This window comes from Mirounga angustirostris, unplaced genomic scaffold, assembly GCF_029215605.1.
Source record: "Mirounga angustirostris isolate CCGP_5_RB_7025 unplaced genomic scaffold, mMirAng1.0.hap1 SCAF_4, whole genome shotgun sequence".
Classification (NCBI taxonomy): domain Eukaryota; kingdom Metazoa; phylum Chordata; class Mammalia; order Carnivora; family Phocidae; genus Mirounga; species Mirounga angustirostris.
Genome location: NW_026991712.1, coordinates 129,319,758 through 129,344,544, shown reverse-complemented (window position 1 = coordinate 129,344,544; position 24,787 = coordinate 129,319,758). Strand labels below are relative to the sequence as shown.

General features: G+C 35.6%; 1 protein-coding gene across 1 annotated transcript in view; it reads left to right on the top strand.

Annotated features, from left to right (window-relative positions):
• TNNI3K (TNNI3 interacting kinase) overlaps positions 1-24,787 on the top strand; it is a 306,502-nt gene that overhangs the window by 36,645 nt on the left and 245,070 nt on the right. Inside the window, exon 5 of the mRNA XM_045897407.1 lies at positions 10,484-10,594. Within this exon, the coding sequence (XP_045753363.1) occupies positions 10,484-10,594 (111 nt within the window). The remainder of the gene's footprint in view (positions 1-10,483; positions 10,595-24,787) is intronic.

Sequence of the window (24,787 nt, the reverse complement as noted above, 5' to 3'; positions counted from 1 at the left end):
TTTAATTTAAGGAACCAGAAAACATTTATACCCACAAATTAGATCAAACATTAAGATTTATTTTTACACTTACATTTCTTCTTAGTAAACTAATATTTCATAATCTCTAAATTAACATGTTCTCAGTAAAAACTTGATAGGATGTTATTGAAAACACTAATTTATCCTTTAATTCTTATATTAGCACTACTTCTTGGAGAACCTTCCCTGACCCCTCCCAAGTCTGGATTAGGTGCTCCTTCCATGTACTCTCATAAACACCCTGTACACCTTCTCATACTGTGAATGATTCTCTTTCATTACATGGTTACTTCTCTACATCTTCCTCTAGTTTAAGGGTCACAATCTTAAGTATGTGTAGAATGATACAGGTAACATAAATGAATTAAGGTGTTAGAAAATATGACAAAGTTAAATGGGGACTAACACTTGGACTCAGTGTTTTTGAGACATAAGACATGGTGGAGACTGTGGCAAATTAGAGAACTTATGCTCCATGTAAAGGAGCAGTCAGCATTCAGCTCCAGCTAATCATTGCCATGTAGGCAGGTAAGCCCAGTATTGCCCCAAATTTCAGAGAATCAGATTATGAAGTTTCCTGATATTTAATTTCCATTAATTCAAAATTTTACTTTTAACTATTATGCAAGCCAAACCATATACATAGTTTCCCCCTTGTGACTTGTTTCTGTGAGCACCACCAAGGCAGAGATTAGATCTAAATTTCTTATCATCTTAATCTAAGTGCATAGAATAGTTCCTGGTGTATATTCATCAATAAATACATGTTGCATAAATAAATAAATGAAGTTATAATTCTATGTTGAATAATTCTATTATTCAAAGGAGGAAGAATCATGTTGACATTGGACAAAATATGGTTCTATTTTAGCCATTAGATGTGGAAATTAGAAAATTGTCAGATATCTCCTTAAGGAATGTTTAGTGAATTTGTGGGAATAGAGAGTGTAAAAATGGATTGAAAGTAAATGGAGTTGGGAAAATGTAGGCAATGAATAAAGATTGGGCAGTATCTTGAGGAGAGATAGGATCACAGAAAGATTCTACAATAGTGTGTTTCTCGATCTTTTTAAAGTTTTGCTTCTTTGGATAAACATAAACATTCACTGTCTGTTTACATGTATTTTATTTTAAAATAAAATTAAAGTGAAAACAAAGAAATTATAATAGTCAATTTGCTTTTTCAAACAGCAAGTATTTGCATTCTCCCAAATTCCCAGAGATTCTGATTAGCTCCTCCCTATTAAATCAACACTATATTACTGAAAGAGAGAACAAGTATATTCAAAGGCCAATTGGAAGCAGCCCACAGGACATGACTATTGAACACTAGGAAACAGAAGAGGAAGGGTCAGCAAGGGTGATGAGAAAAAAAGAGGTCCAAAGCAAAATTAGAGGCCTTACCCTGAGTACAGGTACTCAATCTACAAGTGTGTTCCTTCTCTCTTTTCTCTCCTTTTTTTCAAAATTTCAAGCAAAGTCAAGTATTCCTGTCACACCAAAACCTTTAATAAGTGCTATCTTTTGCAGAGGTAAATTCAGAATTATTTCAACAAGAGGCATGTAGGTGTGAACTTTCATGAGCAGTTATTTTTATACTGATTAATGGATCCTTTCATTGGAGATGTCTATGATACATGAGGCAGCTCTAGTCCATTAAACTTTAATGCCTAGAACTAAATATGTTTCATACTGAAGCTCTGTATAGTCCCTTGCCCTAAAAGAAACCTTAATATTCTTTGAAGACTACAAAACTGCTTTTTTACTTTTTTCCTTACTAGCATAAACACCAGGCTGTAATAATTACTGGGCTGGGTAAATTGGGTTATAGAGAAAAGATACTTAAGTAAGCACATTATTAAAATATTTACTTATATATCCCTGTTTTCACACCCAGAAACCCAGTCTTCTTTCCAAACCAAGTTCAGGTCTTCCTTGCAGCTTGATGTGACATTTCAGGGAATATTACAATATTTGAGTTAGATAGGGTATTACAGAAAACAATTTAGCCCAACTCTGCATCTTGCAGGTGAAGATATTGAGGTATTTCATGATTAAACATATTTGGGGATAAAGTGGACTAAGATTAAGATGTAAGGTGAATGTTCTCATAGGTCAATCTTGGGGGTGACATTTAATATTAGTATATGAATTTATACTTGTAAGAATCTTGAGTTTACAAACATGCCCACATACATTATACAATTTGATCCTGTTACAACCCTGTAAGATGGATACAGCAGGTATTAGATTCCCTTTTTACAGGTGAAGAACACATGGTCAGGGCTTACACATGAAAGGCAAAAAATTGAGAGTAGAATATTAGTTGGGGGTGGAGGGTAACATGTTGTATTTAAAAAAGCATAGGACTTAAAATCAGAAGGTCTAAGTTCAAATCCCAGTTAAGCTTTGATTTAAATGTGCATTAAAGAAACATTTTATGATATGTTATGCCAGTTGAGTTCTTGAAAAGCCGGCTCTGAAAGGGATTTTGGAGTGCAAGAGATTTATTTGGAAGTGACACCTGTGAAAGGCAAAGGAAGGCAGTGGAATTAGTCTGGGGAAGCTGTCAGACCACAGTGAGACTCACTAAAATCTTTGCCAGCCCAATGGGAGCTCCAGAGCAAAAATTGCCTATTAGAGGAGTAATGCTTGAGTGACAATGGCTAGGTACTTTTACCACCAGCTTTCTCAGTCAATGACTGGGGGCCACTTTGAAAAGATCTCAACTCTACTGCTGCAGTGGATCCTGAAAGAGGATTATTGCCAGCTAACCACATTCCCAGCACACTCTTCTTGAAGGGAGATTTGAGTGGCGTATCTCTACATCTGCCAAACAATGGGAAATACTCAGTATTTTACATTAAATGAAAAAGGGAGATTATTTATCTCTATATGTAGTATAGCTCAATTGTGTACATAATAATTAACAACAAAAATTATGTGTCAAGCATTATGCAAAATGCATTACATCATTTGATTTAATCCTCACAACAACTCTGTAAGATTGACACTATTATGATCTCCATTGTATAGAAAAAAAAGCCCCATAGCTTAAGAAGTTAGGGAACATGTCTCAAATGTAGGAAGTGGCCATTAGAATGCAAACACAAGTACTTTGCAGTGCTAGTCTGTGCTCTTATCTAGTTTCATGAAGGTCCATACCTGAGAAAAAGAATGGAAGGAAATAAATGAATAATTGATACTAGTGATTATATGGTGGTACTACAGGTTATAAATTGTTATTTATTCCTTTACTCTGTTTTCTACATTTTCTACTATGACATGTGCTAGTCGTCTATTACAGCATAACGAATTACCTCAAACTTAGTCCTCTAATACGACAGTCATTTTATTATTCTTAGGGATTCTCAGTTCAGAAATTCAGACAAGATGCAGCAGGGATGGCTTGATTCTGCTCGACTGTATTTGGGGCCTCAGCTGAGAAGACATAAATGACTAGGGTACTTCAACAACCAGGGAATTGGAATCCCCTGGAGGCTTCACATATCTGGTGCCTGGGCTGGAATGACTGTAAGTCTAGCTTTAGCTGGGTCATCTGAGGGGAAAGCTTGTATATGATATGCAGCTTCTCTGTGTGGCCTGGGATTCCTTACAGCCTGGCTGCCTCAAGTTAGTCAGACTTCTTACATGGTAGCTAATAGCTTCAAGAACAAGTGTTCCAGAAAATAGAAGGAAGATATGTGGCTTTTTATGACCTAGCCTTAGAGGAAACATAGTTTATTTCTACCACACTCTTTTAATCAGAACCCACCTGGATTCAAGGGGAAAGGCCACAAATTTCACATCTATATGGGAAGATTATAAATGAATTAGTGTTGTGTTTTAAAACCTCCAGAGGACATATTTCCATAATCAGAAGAAAGTAAATTTTAAACATTAAAAATTCCCAGTTTATTTTCATTCTGAAATAGAACTACCAAAAAACAACAACAAAAAAGTGAGTGTGTGTGTGTGTGTGTGTGTGTGTATTTAACTTATGAGATTTGGTGGTAGAGAATCTAAGCTCCCTGACACTAATGGTTACTTATCTTGGCTTTATCCATAGTAACAATCACAGAGCTAACAATAGGCAAGATATTAGATGCTGTGTTACGGTTTTATGCATAGTACAAAGTTGGAGTTGCTAACATTACAGGAAATTTTTCCCATTTACATAAATCTTTAGAGGTCTATTGTATCTCAAATCCTATTTTTTCAAGGATTTGCTAGACAGATTTTTTATCCAAGCCTTACTGTACCACACACGGATTTTCTTTTGTTTAAAAATAAATAGTGTACAGGGGCTCCTGGGTGGCACAGTTGATTAAGCATTGGACTCTTGGTTTCGGCTCCTGTCATGATCTCAGGGTCATGAAATTAAGCCCCGCCTCTGGCTCTGCACTGAGCACAGAGTCTGCTTAAGACTCTCTCTCCCTCTCCCTTGGCCCCTCGCCTCCCAACTCTCACTCTCATAAATAAATAAATCTTTAAAATTAATTAATTAATTAGTATTGTACACACTAATGCATAACAGAGGCTTATTTCTCCACACTTTAGAATGCTTCTGTGTAAAATCTTTAAAAAAATTTTTTGCCTTTAGATACTTGTTATATATCATAGAGTGCAAACAATAAGACCAACTTTGTCATATTTAAAATTTACCCATGTTATTATTTTATGAATGATTTTTCCTCCCTGGAAGGTGTGTGCCATATTGCTGACTTTTAAAATAATTCCATTAGAACACAATACTTCTGTAGAGCAGGAAAAAAATATTTGGGACTCATCAGTTAAATGCAACAAAATACAGCAAAAGTACATCCTCTCTTTGATATTGGAACTAAGGAAGGATCAGGTAAAACACCATGGATTGTCAAACATGAAGCATGGACTTTAGAGTCAAACACACCCGATTTTGTATCTAGCTCCAACACTTACAAACTACTTAAGGTTCTACAAGTACTTTAAATTCTTTGAGTCTGACTGCTATCAGCCATGATAGGGATAATAGTCTTTTTCTCATAGGTAAGTTGTAAGGCTTGAAGAGATGATGTCAATACATCATTTTACATGGTATTTAGCCCATAGTAAGCAATTTTTAAGTAGCAATGATTGCTTTGTTACAATCTCTTTAGCATAGCTTGGGAATATAAAAGTTCTATCTTTATAGTATTTAGTAAAAAAACAAAAATTAGGTCAATCAGAGGTCAACTTGAGAAATCTAACCAAGATATGAAAGGATAATTTAGTACTTCAAACTGACCTCAACATTTGACTATTCTGAAGAAATCATGACATACTTTCTCTTACATGACACAAATTTTGGCTAAATAAGAAAAAATAAAGATAGTTGAGAAAAGGATGGATGTGCATTTACTAGAACTTGCCTGATAAATATTTCATCTATTCCATTATTTTACATGTAATTATTTTAATGTAGCCTAGTACAGTGCTTGTCATAAGGTAGACATTCACTAATAAATATTTGTCAAATTAAAGAGTATCTGTCTTTCTATGGATTTGTACAAGTTCTTCATATATATACAAACCACTTGTCAGTGTTAGATATTGTGAATATTTCTTCAATTTGTCATTTATCTTATTGTATTTTTAATACTTTTATTTGCTTAAGTTTATCATGTTTTCCCTTTATTTTAAAAAGTGATTTTGTGCTTAAAAAGACTTTCTCCATTTCCCTGCATTTAAAATACCTATCCATCTGCAGGGAAAAAATGTTTTAAGGTGATGTCTTTTTCATTTACCTCAGAGACTTTAGCTCTCACCTGTCTTTAACCCTCACCATTTAAAAATAAAAGTTATTGATGAGGTTGGAGTTAACTCCTGTGAATTGTTTTGTTTTGTTTTGTTTTGTTTTGTTTTGTTTTTTCTGGACAAAGCAGAACTGGTAGACATTTCCTGTTTCCAGTACTGCTTCAGAGTTTTCCTATGTTTTAATACTTTGATTAATTCAGTGGGTAGCTAATGAAGCAGAAGTAAAGTTGTGGGGAGGAGGTAAGGGCAAAGGAGAAACAGGAGTTAGATTATGGAGTCAATTCACTTTCTTATTTGGAAGTTTTCACTGAGGACCAAACTAAACCCCATTCTTCTATGTCCAATGGCAGTAAGTTTATTGAGTATTATTTTGCCAGGTACCTTACAAGTACTTTAAACGTATTATCACATCAGTTGTGAATGCACAATTTGTATATGTATCACATCAGGACATACAGTTACTGTCCCCTTTATTTATAACCAAGGAACTTAGTGTAAAGGGCTTATGTAACTTGCCCCAGTTGACAGTCATTAGCAGAGCTGGTATTCTAACTTTGGAGTAATTCTAGTACCCGCAGTCTTAACCCTAAGGATCTCATGTAACTTAACATGTGAAAAATAAAATATTTTATTTCTACCTCAAAAACTGCTTCTTCCCGATTCTTCCCTAGCTCTGTATCATGTCATTCTCCTGCTAGCTATTGCACTTGGAAAAAATTCAAACACCAAATACCATGGCCTACAAGGCCCTATAAAATCAGGGGTCTTAGACCTCATCTTGAACATTACTTTTTCTTTTTTTAAAATTAACATATAATGTATTATTTGTTTCAGGGGTACAGGTCTGTGATTCATCAGTCTTACACAATTCACAGAGCTCACCATAGCACATACCCTCCCCAGTGTCCAACACCCAGCCACCCTATCCCTCCTGCCTCCCTCCATTCCAGTAACCCTCAGTTTGTTTCCTGAGATTAAGAGTCTCTTATGGTTTGTTTCCATCTCTGGTTTCGTCTTGTTTCTTTTTTTTTTTTTAAAGATTTTTATTTTTTTTATTTAACAGAGAGAGAGTACAAGCTGGGGGAGTGGCAGGCAAAGGGAGAGGGAGAAACAGGCTCCCTGCTCATCAGGGAGCCCGATGTGGGGCTCAATCCCAGGACCCCAGGATCATGAACTGAGCCGAAGGTAGACACTTAACTGTCTGAGCCACCCAGGCTCCCCTGGTTTCATCTTGTTTCATTTTTCCCTCCCTTCCCCTGTGATCCTCTGTCTTGTTTCTCAAATTCCTCATATCAGTGAGATCATATGATAATTGTCTTTCTCTGACCAACTTATTTCGCTTACCATAATACCCTTTAGTTCCATCCACATTGTTGCAAATGGCAAGATTTCATTTTTGATGGCTGCATAATATTCATTCCATTGTGTGTGTGTGTATAAATATATAAATTATATATATATATATACACACCACATCTTCTTTATCCATTCATCTGTTGATGGACATCTAGGCTCTTTCCATAGTTTGGCTATTGTAGACATTGCTGCTATAAACATTGGGGTGCATGTACCCCTTTGGATCCCTACATTTGTATCTTTGGGGTAAATACCCAGCAGTGCAATTGCTGGGTCATAGGGTAGCTCTATTTTTAACGTCTTAAGGAACATCCATAATGTTTTCCAGAGTGGCTGCACCAGGTTGCATTCCCACCAACAGTGTAGGAGGGTTCCCCTTTCTCTGCAACCAACAGAATGGGAAAAGATATTTGCAAATGACATATCAGATAAAGGGCTAGTATCCAAAATCTATAAAGAACTTATCAAACTCAACACCCAAAGAACAAATATTCCTTTCTTTATTTTTAACCTTCTACTCAACACTGGCCTTCAAGCATACTAAGTTTATTTCCATTTTAGGAAATTATGTGTTTCACACTTAGCTGCTACTTGATCTTCAGTGGTCACCCTTGAAATTGTGACTTGGATTTCTCCTTTTGGTATTTACCATTTATCTCAAAGTGTACCTTCTCAGAGAAGTGAATCTTTCCCTGACTACTCAGTTTAAAGTAGCCACTTTATCATTTGCTAGTTTTCCTTCACAGTCATTGGTACTTTATGATACTGTATATAATATTTTTTATTTATTTATTTTTATTTATTTATTTTAGAGAGGAGAGAGCATGTGCATGGGGGAGGGGCAAAGGGAGAGGGACAGGAGAGAGAGAATCCCAAGCAGACTCCCCATTGAACATGGAGCCTGATGGGGAGCTCAATCCCAGGACCCTGAGACCATGACCTGAGCCAAAATCAAGAGTTGGTTGCTCAACCTACTGAGCCGCCCAGGTTCCCTTCTTATTTATTTTATGTCTCTCCTCTTACTGTATATACAGTACAAATGTAAGCTCCATGAAAGCAGAATTTTAACTGTCTTACACAATGCCATGTTCCCTCTGCTCAGAACAGTGTTTCACATACCATATATGCTCAATAAGTGTTTGTTAAGTATATGAAAGGTTTATTGAAAAAGAGAATAATGTCATCAAAACTGTGCATAAGAATATTTATTTAGTAGCAATATGGAGGCTGGACTGTGGTGGGAAAAGGCTTAATCACGGAGACTAGTGAGAAGACTGTAAAATGGAGGGTGATGTTGAAAATAAGAAAAAATGTAGGAAGTACTAATGACTTAGAACCAACAGAATTCTGAAACTAAATGAGTTGAAGGACTCAAAGACTTTTGAAACAAGAAAATGTCATTAATATGAATAGGAAATACTAGGCGATGACAGATAACACTGGGAAAATTATGAATGGTATTTGCAAGAGCAATTTTGAATTTTGAATTTGAGATGCCATTGATAGGCAGGATGTATGGAATTTGGACTTAGAGGGATTTGGACTAAAGATGAAGTTATCTGATTGTGTAAGAATTGCCAAAGGTAGCATTTGGAATGAGAAAGTGGCTTGAGGCTCACTTTTTGAAGGCAGATAGAAACAAAGAGGAGGCAAGAAGAAAGAGATCATCTGACTATAGACAGGAAGAGGATTGACATTGGATTTGGTAAACAAGGTTACCTTCTGAAACTGAGGAGGTGATTTCAGGACAATGGTGAGTCCTTCTGTCTTAGGTGGAAGAAACTAGCATGGCAATTTCTCTTGATAATATAAGGCAAGCACAAAGGGAGAAGAGATGGTGTGAGAAAGAGCAAAATTCAATGTGTAAGGAGTATAGTGAACTCAGTTGGGATTTATGTAAGATTTGGGTATACATAGCTAGAGATTACTGAAGAAATGAGATCACAGCTGTCAGCAGTGAGTGTCAATAACTTTTTATGGAAGCTTGGAAAATGAAGGCAAGGATAGAGATAAAATTAGCTTAGCTTTAGTGGGGAAAAAAAAAGAATGGAGAAAACGCAGGTCTATATCTGAACAGAAGGAACCAAAGGAATAGTAAAGGAACACAAAATCTTTAACTTATTTAGTAGAACAGGTGTGCAGAGTAGAAAATTTGGAAACTATAACATTAATTTTGCTATTTAGAATTTTTTACCAAAGTTTTTTCACTTTTTTATAACTTCTCCTTTTTTATAACCTTCAGTTATGTGTAACAGGATTAAGAAATCAAACTTTTTTTTTTTAAATGAGAGGATTTTCTTAACCAACAATATTTGAAATAATATGTTTATAGATAAGTGCAATGACGTATCTCATGAAGACTTGACTTTCTTGCCACAGAGTGTGTTTGAGATGTTGGTGGGCCAAGTATTAAAGAAGTTATGGTTTGAATTCTTACTTTGAGAGAGAGGGTTAAACATGAAGACTGTTCTTTGCATTCCCTTCCAGTTGTGGGGTATTATGAATATGTGACCCTCCATATCACTTGAGTGTTCTGACTTACAAAATAAGGTATATAATAGTAATTTTTCATAGGATAATTTAGAGAAATATTTTTTATTTTATTTTTTTATTAAGCATTTTTAAAGCCCTACCATATACCAGGTTTAAATAAGTTAATGCATATGAAAGGATCATTACATAATAAAAATTCAGTGAATGTAAATTGCTATTAATATTGTGAAAAGTTCCCTGTCTCTCCAAGGACAGAGATACACTGCAAATAGTACAAGGAAAGTAAGGATCACTTTGACCATTGCATAAATTATTCTAATTCAAAGGCCTAAATACTACTTCAAACATTTTCACTGTTAAAATGAGTTAAGAAAGACACTACTGATTAATTATGTATAGGGCCATAACACTATGTGTCATTAATGTGTATAGGAACCATGACACATATGTAGAGAAGTAATTACCGAATTACCAGGAAATAGTCCACTGCAGTCAGTCCAATCATGCAGTTGCCAGGGAAAGCACATTTTTCAGAGTGACCTACACATAAGACTGAGTTGAGTTTGCAAGAGCCTCACATAGGTAATGTCCTTTCTATCTTTCATGGTCAAGTGGTAGAGGATTGATTGAAACTGAATAGCCTTGTCATTTGTTCCTACATTTCAAGCATTTGAGAGCTGCTCTCTGCTGTCTCATGTGCTCTTATACCAGAAATCACACTTAGGTTTTCTTTGAGCACCTAAACTGGCTGACAGTCAGGGAATCAATATATCCTGTTGCACAGTGTCCAAACCTGCTATTAGTAGAAAAGTAACACTAAAGATGTGTTTCTTTACAGGACAGTGCAGAATTGATCACTTCTCTGCTTCACAGTGGAGCTGACATACAGCAGGTTGGGTATGGTGGCCTCACTGCCCTCCATATTGCTACAATAGCTGGTCACCTGGAGGTAAGTCTTACCTTGGTCACCTGTGAAAACAAACCTGGCTCTTTTGATTCTTGTTCTGAACTATTTTCAAAGGCTGGCTTTTCAGATTCTAGGAGTTGGCTTATTTTTTAGCTACTGAATACGTACATTTATTTTGAGGATCAAGTTAAGCTATATAAATGCTCTTTTGATAGTTAATTTAGGCTGTTTTGTAACAATCTAATCAAACATCAATTAATATAAAGATGGCTGGATACACACAGGATTTATAGAAGTGATTAAGAGCATAGATTTTGGAGTCAGGTAATCACTTACTGTGTTTACCTCAAACAAATTATTGTCATCTCTGTTTTCTTCATTTATGAAATAGAAATTATAATAGGTTTATTGTAATGATTAAATTAGATAATCCATATAAAGCACTTTGCAGATTGCCTCATGTAGATTAAGGACTCAATGAAAGATCATTCTTGCATTCATTCGCTTATGTATTATTTGATTTCTTAAGCGTCTGTTGTGCCATAGATAGAGTTCTAGTTCTGAGGTGATAGTAGCAAAAAAATAGGCAAAACTCCATTTTCTTGGAGTTCAGTTGTAGAGAATGAGCTAGACAATAAAGAAAAGAAAACACATAATATCAGTTAGTAGTAAGTACTAGAAAAATAATAAAACACGTTAAAATGAAAAGAGTAGAGAAGTGGGCACCATTTAAAATAAACTATATAGTAAAACTGTATATAAAATATATGTGATAACACGTGCAAAGACCCTGTGGCAGAAAAGAATTAGTTGTGTTTCAGGGACACAAGTAAACCAAAGTTATTAGTGTGGTGTGAGCTAGAGATAGAGTGATGGAGATGAGGTCGGGTGGATGGTTACAAACAAGATCACAAAGTGCTTTTAAAGACCAAGGGAAGGACTCTGGATCTTGTCTTAGATTTAATTACTAAAATATTAATTTTGTACATACAAAGCATTTTGTATTATTTATTTAATCTACTCACAAATCCTCATGAAATAGTTTTTAATGTCACTGCCATTTGATAGATATAAAACCATGGCTCTTCTATATTCATTGTCTTTAGATATTGCAAAGAGCCATGTCTGGAGTCCTGGTCAGTTTACTCAAAATCCCATGATTTTCCCACTGTATTATTTGTGATAACCACAATATCTTTATTATTAAATAGTTATCTATTTCTCCCTTTTAGTCATGTTACAAGTTAAATTGTACTTTCTTTGCTAACACACACACACACACACATGCCAACTGTGAGCAAGTAGAGCTGCATATAAAATCATATATAAAACCTATAAAATGGGTGTGATCCACTTCCCTTAACAGAGTCACTTTAAAGGGCTCTTACATTCAATAAATATTAACAGTCTCATTGAGAGCAAAATAGTTTCCTTCATGCTGACATTTCCACCCCTTACTGTGTCTTATTTCTCCCCCCAAAATAGATCTTTTTGGTGAGATTTACTGTAAATATAAGTGAATCTGTATTACTTATAAGAGGGGAAATTTCATTAGAATCACCTAAATATCAGTGTTTTCCAAAAAAGAAAACAACTGAGGCCAGGGATAAAGTAAATGGAAGGTAAACATTAAGAAGCCTGGGTGGAAGAATTGGCGAGGTAGACATTAAGTTCCAGTGAGATTTGTTCAATCTCTTAATTCAGTGGTGGGGAGGGGAATGGCAGAATATGTTTTGCAAAACAAAATGCTTTTTGTCTACTGCTGAGCTGATTACATTTGTAAGGGATAGACTTACAAGTTTCAAAAGCAAGGTGGTTAAGAGCTTGGTCTCTTCATCTCCTATTCAAATACTCTTTTCTTGCTTTGTAAATCATAGTGTGGAAGGAAATAGAATTCTACCAGCCTTAGGGCAAACTTTACCAAAATCATTCCAGATAGGTTTCTACTCTTGTCTTGCATTTCTTCATGGATTCTCCAACGTCCTTTATTAGCTGTTGTATAACATTTAGTGACTTTCATTGTTAATCACTGCTGGTACATAAAGCAGGTTTTATATACATTAAACTTTATTCTCTTCTATCTAATGGACTAACTAAGGTACAAATCAGATAATAAAAGAAAATGATATTCAAAAAACCTACAAGCATCATATTCAAAATGCAAAATTATTTTCTTTGAATGATTTTTCCAAAGCTATTAATTGCAATACTCACTTTTAATATATTTTCTTCCCTCCATATTCATTCATTCATTTAATATATATTTTTGAACCTCTACTTTTTCCATAGTATAGTGGTAGAATATGGAAATGATATAAGAAAATATGACATACTTTTTCCTTCTAAAGACATTATAGTGTAGCTGGACACACAAAATTAATACACAGGAAAAATTATATAAACAATTCAAAAGTAAAATAGTAAGGACGGAAGGGAAAAGAGTCAAAGATCAGAGTGAGTTTGGTAATTAGGAACAATTAGAAACCTAGCAAGAAATAACAACACAAAGTGAGGAGTGTTAGGAATTCACTGGGAATAGAGATCAACATGGACTGAAAGAGTTGGGGAAGGATTTATGAGAGAGGTTTTGAATTGGGCTGAACTTTAAAGAGTAGTGAGAACTGGACAGAGAAAAGAGGAATCATGTCCAGATATGGTAAGAAGAATGAGCTGAACACATTTAGGGGAGAGTGAATATAATGCTAGATGAACAGATTGTGAAGAGTCCCTACAAGTAAATTTGGATGTTAGGAATGGACCAGACTAAGAAAACTGAGAATAAAAGTCCAAGGAGTTTAATTCAATTCAATAAGCAATTATTGTAGTTTATGATGTGTAACACACATGCCTAGATGGTGTGGTAGATAAAGAGATAAATAGAAGACAGAAATTCTTTTTTTTAATTTTATTATGTTATATTAATCACCATACATTACATCATTAGTTTTTGATGCAGTGTTCCATGATTCATTGCGCATAACACCCAGTGCTCTATTCAGTACATGTCCTCTTTAATACCCATCACCAGGCTAACCCATCCCCCCACGCCCCTCCCCTCTAGAACCCTCAGTTTGTTTCTCAGAGTCCATAGTCTCTCATGGTTCATCTCCCCCTCCGATTTCTCCCCCTTCATTTTTCCATTCCTACTATCTTCTTTTTTTTTTTAACATATAATGTATTATTTGTTTCAGAGGTACAGGTCTGTGATTCAAGTCTTACACAATTCACAGCGCTCACCGTAGCACGTACCCTCCCCAATGTCTATCACCCAGCCATCCCATCCCTCCCACCCCCCACCATTCCAGCAACTCTCAGTTTGTTTCCTGAGTTTAAGAATTCCTCATATTAGTGAGATCATATGATACATATCTTTCTCTGATTGACTTATTTCGCTCAGCATAATACCCTCCAGTTCCATCCATGTCGTTGCAAATGGCAAGATTTCATTCCTTTTGATGGCTGCATAATATTCCAGTGTGTGTGTGTGTGTGTGTGTGTGTGTGTGTGTGTGTGTGTGTATACCACATCATCTTTATCCATTCATCTGTCGATGGACATCTTGGCTCTTTCCATAGTTTGGCTATTGTGGACATTGCTGCTATAAACATCAGGCTGCATGTACCCCTTCGGATCCCTACATTTGTATCTTTGAGGTAAATACCCAGTAGTGCAATTGCTGGGTCATAGGGCAGCAATATTTTCAACTTTTTGAGGAACCTCCATACTGTTTTCCAGAGTGGCTGCACCAGCTTGCATTCCCACCAACAGTGTAGGAGGGTTCCTCTTTCTCCACATCCCCACCAACATCTGTCATTTCCTGACTTGTTAATTTTAGCCATTCTGACTGGTGTGAGGTGATATCTCACTGAGGTTTTGATTTGGACTTCCCTGATGCTGAGCGATGTTGAGCACTTTTTCATGTGTCTGTTGGCCATTTGGATGTCTTCTTTGGAAAAATATCTGCTCATGTCTTCTGCCCATTTCTTGATTGGATCATTTGTTCTTTGGGTGTTGATTTTGATAAGTTCTTTATATTTTGGATACTAGCCCTATATCTGATATGTCATTTGCAAATATTTTCTCCCATTCTGTTGGTTGTCTTTTGGTTTTGTTGACTGTTTCTTTTGCTGTGCAAAAGCTTTTTATCTTGTTGAAGCCCCAATAGTTCATTTTTGCCCTTGCTTCCCTTGCCTTTGGTGATGTTTCTAGGAAGAAGTTGCTGTGGCTAAGGTCAAAGAGGTTGCTGCCTGTGTTCTCCTTTAGGATTTTGATGGACTTCTGTCTCACATTGAGGTCTTTCAACCATTTAGAGTCTATTTGTGTGTGTGGTGTAAGGAAATGGTCCAGTTTCATTCTTCTGCATGTGGCTGTCCAATTTTCCCAACACCATTTGTTGAAGAGACTAGAAGACAGAAATCCTTGCTCTTTAAAGACACTTACAGCCAATAGGATTTTTTCCCAACAGGAAATGACAAGCCACTGAGAATTTTTAGACAAGATAATACCTGGAGATTTGATAAATAATGTATTGAAGAGGATTTCTTTGAACAAAGTGTTTAGAATGGATTCCAGAGTGATGATATGATGATTAAACAGACAGAGATAAAAGATTGGGTAAAGGAATCAATTTGGAGGAGAAATCAATTAGCTCCAACATGTTGAGCTACTGACAACTTCCAAATTTCAAGTGGAAATATTCATTAATCATTTAGAAATACACAACTAGCATTCGATGGAGAAGTTGAGGTTTAGTGTAAGTTTTTGAAAATTATATGTGAAGAGGTGATATTTGAAACCAAGATAGCTGAAAGTTATAAATTGGGCCTAATAGATAGCAAGGCACAGAACCCCTATCCATAGAGACTTGAGAAATTACTGAACAGCCATTGAGGGACAAAGAAGGATTGGTCACAGTGGTGTGAGGAAAACAAGGAGATTGTACTAGCACAATAATTAGGAGTATAGAGAATTTCAGTAGATAAAGGATCCTGGGTATCAAATGGTGTAGAAAGTACCATGAGTACAATGGGATAAAGTACATACAGTTTTTACTTATTATACCAAAAATTTAGATGCTGATTTCACTCCTATTTTTCACTCTTGGTTAGCAGAGATGGTGGCAGTGGATCAGTGGGAGTTCCCTTTCATTAGTAGTCACCTTCTTTTATTGCCCACCTGTCTCTGTACAACCATAACTGATGCTAAGTCTGACAGCCCTCTTTGTATGCATATATCAAATTCAGAACCTCCATTAGTGTCTCAAGTGCGTTTGTCCTCCCATAATTGTGAATTCTATTAAACAGTTTTACAATAAAATTTACATTGACTAGGCAGCTGTCTCCTTCAATAATAGAAGAGAACATGTGCTGTGGCTTCCTAGACATGCTGATTGCAATTTGACACTCAGATTTAGGCTTACTGTTCTTTGAAAAGGAGGCAAATAGTGCTTGTCCCAAGTCTCACTACTTCTCCCTGATTTATCCATCAGTACATGTGCATATGCTGCTTTATACAAGGCCCAAGATCCTGTCGGCAAACTACAAAAATGCATGAAACCCTCTTTTCCCCTCTGCATCCAGGAGGCACATGAGTCATGTGCTCCTGCAACCATGGAAAATGAAAAATAGTAGCTCATATTTGGTAGTGCTTGATTATTCACATGCATTTGTCATTTGGCTCTCCTGTTAGATAGCTACCATTACGCTTAGTTTATCAATGAGGAAACTAAGGATTGGAGAAGTTAAATGACTTCCACAGGGCCATTCAGACAATAAATAAATGAGATGAGTAGGACTCAAACCTCATTATCTACTTCAAATCTGTAGTCTTGTAAATAAAAAAACAATTGTTCCCTTTTGACTCTTGTATGTGTTGCTAAAACAGGCTTACACCCATAAGCCACAAAAAACGTATTCAGAAAACAAAGCATAAACTGAATATCTTACTATCTAAAGCCCAGACATTGTTACATATACAATTTAAACAACATTAATTGATTCAAGAATAACTTTATATGGTACTTAGTATATGGGCATCAGAACCCATGAATGTATAATGCATGTATATGAGCACACAACACACACATACATCACACACACACACACACACACACATCCCCCAAGTGTAAAACACTTTATGCTTCATCAAATAACTCTTGTAAAAGCTGTTACACTTTGATGTTTCATGCAGTAGCTTCTAAAGTTATCAGGAGACAAATCAATTATCTGTAGCTGTAGACAACTGTTTGAATAGCAAGCAGAAAAGCATGTCTGGGATGGCACAATATGTAATATATAGGGGTTGTGGAGTGTTTTATTTCTCACAGAAAGTCACAGTTTCATATACATTTGGTGCAGGTGAGAGTCTTATTTTAATAGTTGAATTTATTCTATCCTACCTTATCCTTTTTTCAGATTGTAAACACTTACCCAAACACTGCTTCAGAAATTCTTCCCAGTTATTTTGGAATTTATTTCTGATTTCAAGGAAATGCTATTGATGTTGTTCCAGTTCACTCTTAAGTAAATCATCTGAATGTTTCAGGAGAGAGTTTTGTTTACCATGAAGCTTCTGACTCTCTCTAAGTTATTTCTTTTAAAATGGCTTTAGTTTTCTCCCCAAAGGCACAAACAAGTGAATGCTTGGAATTATAAAATGTGCTCTCTCCCTCTTTCTTTTTCTCTCTCTCTCTTAAAGAGATAATGTGCTCAGGAGTTTTATAACTAAAAAGTATCAGATCTGCCTCTAGTCTAATGAATAGGCAGTGGTCCCTTATGAACTCCATTCTGAATTAGAAAAAATAGAACCCTATGTCATTTCACAATGTGCGGCACCTTTGCCTTATCTCTGATGTCTCCCAAAATTTTGCAGGCAGAGAAATAAATCCTATATGAACATCATGGGCTACTACAATTCAGGTACAAAAAGCACAGCAAGGGCCAAAGATACCAGTTAATGTACATTATTATAATTGTTCAAATATCAATCTAGTGAATGCCATTAATGATTGATAGGTATTCTAATTACCATTCTTTTTTTTTAAGATCTTATTTAATTATTTCAGACAGAGAGAGAGTGAGTGAGAGAGAGCTTGAGGGGGGTGGGGCGGAGAGGCAGAGGGAGAAGCAGACTCCCTGCTGAACAGGGAGCTGACATGGGGCCAGATCCCAGGACCCTGGGATCATGACCTGAGCTGAAGACAGATGCTTAACAGACTGAGTCACCCAGGCGCCCCTCTAGTTACCATTCTTTGGCATGAACTCTAAACTCGGTCTGAATAGTCATTTGCAGATCTGTGATGCCAAAGTTTAATATACCTTCATATCAAATGGTTAAATCTGAAACTAAACCTTTATTATACGCATAGTCTTTGAGAACTGAGACCTGATTTAGAAATACCACATCTCCTGTGGCATTCAAAAGTGGTTTTCTCAGAAGTCGAAACTAAGAAGCTCAAAGTCCTAATTACCGAATGTGCTCAGTATTACAGAATACTGTTTATTAAAGGCAAAGAGAGTCTCCTACTGTCTAGGCTTTTGGTCTAGAGACTGAGACAGGATCATAGATTATATATTATAATCAGTCATTTTATGGTTTCAGAAGCAGTACCTTAAGTGGTATCAATTGTAAGATTGATACAAGAGGACGTTAGCTTGAGTGTCACTTTTTTCGTACTCAAGTCTTTGCCATAGGTTCGATTAGCTATTATTAAACATTAAGTACTGCTTTTGGGGTGAGGCAAAAGAGCATAAGCAGGAAAAGCTTTATAGGCTAATAAAAATGTAAATGATGTGTTCATCAGCTTGCTACCATGGAAATGATGAAAGAAACATTTCCTGAGAAATTAGATTCAAAGATTATTGCTAATCAAATCAACCTGAATGAGAAATCCCTTTGTAAACATTCAGCGTTTTGTGTGAATTTGCCTCTCTATGCCAACCCTTCTGTGCACTGAATTTGATTCCAATATCCTAGGTACTCCATACATTTTTTTAAAAAGGATGGATAGATATAGATAAGATAGATATATAACATGATTTATATATATCACATATTTATATATAAATCATGTTATGCAATGTATCAGCTAGGCAGAAATAATCTCTGTGCTAGATATCTGTGACAGTTGATAAGAAACAGCTATAGATTTTGATGCATGTGCACTTAACCTTCTTTTTCAATGCCATATTCCCTACCAGGAATTTGAAGGCTGAGTTATGAATCAAGGTTTCTACAGCTTGCTTAAGTCACATCCCCAGAGTTTCAGAACCTCTAAGCCCCCTGTGTCCCAGGATGACAGGAAATTGCTACTCTTTTTCCCCTCAATTAGGAATACATGGGAAGACCAATACTTTCTACCTGTTCTTTAAATACAGTAATAAAGTAGATGGTGAGTTCTACCTACTTTCCCTCAGGGATGATCCATTCTGGGATAGTATTTAGAGAGTAGAGCCTTTAAGTATTTTAACTTTTCTAAACATTGTGTAAGCTATTCTCCCTGCTGGTTCCCTTTGGTGGATCTCCAAAGAACCTTTAGAAACTTTCTGAGGTTCCGGTAGTGGGAGTGAGAGGCTAGAGCCTCGACAAGTGGCTCTCAAGAGCTGCCCTCTGTCACAGCATCTCTCTTCTGAGGTGTCCATCAAAGGTACTCGGCACCTCTGTTTCTTATCACTTGTTCTTCAACGACTGAATATCAGACTAATCTAGCCATTATAAAGCATGGAACTATTAAGGAAGTCACACAAAGGTTTCTGGAGTTGCTCTGAGATACAATTCAAGTGTAACTACTTGAAGTTATCTTTAACCTTTCTGCCTTTACTTTTTTCTGTGCCCTGAAGCAGGCTACTAGCTCCCTCAGTTCTGGGCTGAGCTGTCTTATAATTACTGCAGATTTCCACATCTGAGAAAGATCCTGGCAGAAGTTGAAGAATCATTTTCATAATTCTCTCCTGAAAGGTATACATTGAGCTATCCAGGAGATTTGGGGGGAAAATTCCAAATTAAATAAGACAAAGGGCAATGGATGCAAATCTTTTGTCTGGAGCAATCAAAGATATTATGGGTAGTGGTCAATACGTTCCTTCATTCTGTCATTCATACTGTCATTATCTTACTCTATATTCATATCATCATTATCTTACTGGACTTCCTCCAATAGTATTCTGCCTTGTAAGGCCTGTCTTCCAGTCTTTTACGGTCTACTTTATCCTAAACACTCCTGAAATTTTGCCAGATTCTCTAACACATGGCTTTGGTAAAGTCATTCCTCTGACCAAGAAACTTGCTGACTCCAAAATACACCCAGCAGGCGATTAAGTGGTAGTGATCCAGTTCTCCTACCTTTTCAGCCATGGGTTTTCATGCTTTACATTTACAACCCACACTCTAAATTAAATGAACTGTTATGCATTTATATTCCCTATGCTTTTTATCACACTGTAGTCTCTTTATAGTTTGCCTCTCCCACCCATCCTCAAAGTTCAGCTGAAATGCCACCTTCATGAAATTGCTGGATTCCTCTAGCTTGAGGTGTTTTCATGTTTCTAACAATCAATAGTACTTTATCTATACCTTTCTTATAGCATTTGACACTGCTTGTTTCAGAAACATGGTTTTATTTTATTATTTTATTATATATTTTTCTTGAGCATAGGAACTGCATGTGAAAACCTTTATAGCTCTCGCAGATTCCAGTATTGTGCTTTTGCATATAGGTTTTTAATAATTGTTTGATGAATGACTAAATTAATGATTATTCAAGTGTTCTTTTACAAATCACACAGAATGAAGAAAATGATTTCTCCTCTCAGTAAATGCACAAGACATTATAAAGATACCTTTAATAAGGAAAGTAGCTTACAAAATCACAAGCAATTTTCATGAATAGCTTCATACAAATTACTCTTACAAAATCTATAAAATGAAGGATACAGCCTTTATAAACAAAAATAATGATTGTTTTGTTTTTAAAAGTTTCTGTCTGCCCATGCAATATGTCTGTTTTAAAGTTTTCATTTATTTATTTATTTTTACATGTTAATATTATCTTTATTATTTTAAGTTAAAACAAATTTTTAAAATAGTCGAATAGAGTTTCATTTAAGCTAGAACTCTCATTTTCTTCTCCTAACATCCCCCAGATATTTGTGGAATTCTGTATGCTTTTATTTTTTAAAGTTTTTATTTATATTCCAGTTAACTAATACAATGTAATAATAGTTTCAGGTGTACAATTTAGTGATTCAACACTTCCATACAGCACCCAATGCTCATCACAATAAGTGCACTCCCATTTAAAATATAGAGGAGGAGTTTGGACTCAATCTAATGAAGTTTGACCCCATCAAAAGAGAATAACAGAGTTTAAATTATTCTACTCCACAGAAAAGAAATCCAACATACCCATAAGGGAGCATCATTAGTCTTTTAGATCTGCATGTCTCTCTCTCTGACTTGGCTGAATTTTCCTAATCTCCATTCTAATCAGTAATGTTGTCTCCAATCTCACATGTGAATTGTGCTCTCTGGCATAAAATCAGTTACTGACTCACAGTCCTGTGCTATCACACAGCCTCAGCACTGATAGCTTGTGATCCATTTATGAACTGTCAAGATAAATAAAGATCTTCAGATTATTTATATCTGCTATTTTCCCCAGTAAATTTAGAGAATTACTATATGTCTAATCCCTCTCCAACTTGATTTTATATCTTTTAGCCTAATTGGTGGCCAAACTGAATATACAACTTTCACATTGATGATGAAAGAAGGGTGTAAATGTGTTGTTCCAATAAGGAATGTGTCCTGGGTTAGATGTTGGCACTCCCATCAGCAAGTGTGATAACCTAAATAGTTGAAAATAAATTGTGGATTATTTGGGATTATTTTATTGATGTCTTATTGTTTCTATTAAGTAGTTGCTTCTAGCTTTTCTGGGTATCCCCAAGAAAGTGAAAATCTCCTGTGAATCAGGTAAATTCAGTAATTTTCAACTAACTAAACACTCTTTAAGCACACCCACATATGAAGATACTAGTATGGGGTTACAGAGATGTATAGGATGCATTCTTTTCTTGAGATACTTTGCCATTCTACACTTCCTTCTTTTTGGCAAGAGAACAAGTCTGAACCCTCATTGGAACTTGTGGAATTGTTGAGATTGTGTCTAATTTAGAAAACCAAATCTTTATTTATTTATTTTTAAAGACTTTATTTTATTTATTTATTTATTTATTTATTTATTTATTTATTTATTTATTTATTTATTTATTTATTTATTTATCAGAGAGAGGGAGAGAGTGAGAGAACGCACAAGCAGGGGGAGCAGCAGGCAGAGGGAGAAGCAGGCTTCCCACTGAGCAATGAGCCCTATGTGGGACTAGATCCCAGGACCCTGGGATCATGGGTAACCAATTCTTTTTTTTTTTTTTTTTTTTAAGATTTTATTTATTTATTTGACAGAGAGATAGAGAGAGAGCACAGATAGAGTGGCAGGCAGAGGGAGAGGGAGAAGCAGGCCCCCCGCTGAGCAGTGAGCCCGATGCGGGGCTCGATCCCAGGGCCCTGGGATCATGACCTGAGCTGAAGGCAGACGCTTAACCGACTGAGCCACTCAGGCGCCCCTAACCAATTCTTTTAAATGAGAGTTTGTTTTTCTGACATGAGCATCTTTATTGTTTTTTTTTAATTTAAATTCAAATGAGCGTTTAAATAAAATTTGTAACTGAACAATGTGAATAATAAATTTACCTTTGGTGGGGTGCCTGGGTGGCTCAGTCGGTTGAACTTCCAGCTTGATTTCAGCTCAGGTCATGGTCTCAGGGTTGTGGGATCAGCACCCATGTTGGGCCCCATGCTCTGTGGGGATTCTGTCCCTCTCCCTCTACTCCTCCCCCAGTGCACATGTGCACACACTCTCTCACTCTCTCTAAAATAAATAAATAAATAAATAAACAAACAAACAAATAAATAAATAAATAAATAAATAAATAAATAAATAAATTTACCTTCGGTGTATTGCTGTCAAAATTATGGTGAAAACTCTCTGTGTTTTAGGCCTTAAAATTTTGCACATGTTATGACCCAGCAAATCACCTTCTAGAAGTTGATTTTATGGAAATAATAGGAAATTGGATTGCAAGAATGCTCATGTAAAATAAATAAGGAAAAAATCTAAATGCCCAGAAATATTGATTAAATCAAGCTGATCTATGGGTACAGTGGGATACTATGTATTCATTAAACATGGCATTGCACAAGTTTATACAGTTACATGGAAAGAGGCTCACAAGGACTTATGAAACAATGATGTTATTTAAGCTTCATTTTACATTTAAGGTTCTTTTTTTCTTTTTAGTTTATCTTATTAGTAGGCTGAATACATTTTCTTAAAAATATAACTTTACAGGGCGCCTGGGTGGCTCAGTCGGTTAAGCGACTGCCTTCGGCTCAGGTCATGATCCTGGAGTCCCGGGATCGAGTCCCGCATCGGGCTCCCTGCTCAGCGGGGAGTCTGCTTCTCCCTCTGACTTTCCTCCCTCTCACGCTCTGTCTCTCATTCTCTCTGTCTCAAATAAATAAATAAAATCTTTAAAAAATATATATATATATAACTTTACAAAATTGACTACACAGTTAATGGCTACACACTTCACCCTCATTGCTACCCAAAGGTAAGGTAACTGCTATTCACATTTTGATGGATATTCTTCCAAAGTTTTTCATATATATTTTTTCTTCAAAAATATAATCACACTAAATGCTTCTAAAGCCTTTTCTGATTTAAAACATACTTGGGACAGCTTTCCAACTGTGCAACACATTCTTTGATTCTTATATAAAAGTATTTTTATTGAAAAAAGTATGCGTACAAAAGGATATATATATATATATAAACATATATGAACTTCCTCATAAGAGCTTCATGTGAACTTTTGTGACTCTCTCTCTCTACATTTATGAAAACTATTCTCTTACTTTCCTTGATATTTTGTATATGTATGTGTATCTTTTTAATATCATGAATTATATTGTTTTGTTCTTAATATTTTTATGTTCTTGAATATTATGTATATGGAAATACATATTTGTTGTGACATGTTTCTTTTGCTCAACATTAAATATGTAAGATCCATGTTAATTTGTGTAGCTGTGATTCATTTTTCCTTCCACAATTTATTTATCCGGTTTATTCTTGATGAACATTTGAGTGATTTTAAATATTTTGCTATTATACATAAGGTTGTATGATAATATGTATATGTATTTCCTGACATATTACCACAAGATACTCTCTAGGATATAAATCTAAGATTAGAATTGCTAGGTTATAGAATATGTGAATGTTCAAGGGATTGATCTAGTTGACAATCCCACTCAGTGTATAATTGACTGTATGATTGTTTTCTTGCTTCATATCCTCACCAACATTAGTATAGTAGACACGTTTTTTCTCTCCAGCTGATAGATATGGAATAGTATCACATTTGGTTTTAATTTGCATTTATCAGCTTACTTATGAGATTGAACATTTCTCACGTGTATGTGGCTCTCAGAATTACCTTTTTTTATGAGGTACCTTTGTGTATTTTTCTATTGAATGGTTAACCTATTTTGATTCACAAAAATTATTTTTAATGTATTATGAATAATAATTTTTTTAGAGGGAGGGAAAGCGAAAGAGAGAGAGAGATGGGGAGGGGCAGGTGGAGAGGGAGAGAGAGAATCTTAAGTAGGTTCCATATGCAGTACAGAGCCCAATGCAGGGTTCAATCTCACAAACCTGAGATCATGCCCTGAGCTGAAATCAAAGTTGGACACTTAACCAAATGAGCCACTAAGTGCCCCATGAACAATAATTAAAAAATAATAATTATGCACTTATTAAAAGCTTATTATGTGCGGGAAATGTTCTGAGCACATTGCATAAATTTTCTTGTTTTAGCTAGGGGACAAACATCATTATTAATTTTGTTTTACAAATTAGGAGATTGAGATACAGAAAGGTTAAATAACTTGACAAAGGTTATTTGTAGATCACAAAGCTAGTAAGTGATATTCTATCCTAGGTGGTTATGATCTTAACCACTGTTACTAAACTATCTCTCCTTTCTCCTTTATAGTTATATATGCTACAAATATCTTCTAATTTATAGTTAATGCTTTCATATATTGTTTAAGAATCCCTGGGATTTTGTGAAGTTATTTTCTTATATTATCTATATTATCTAAATCTTT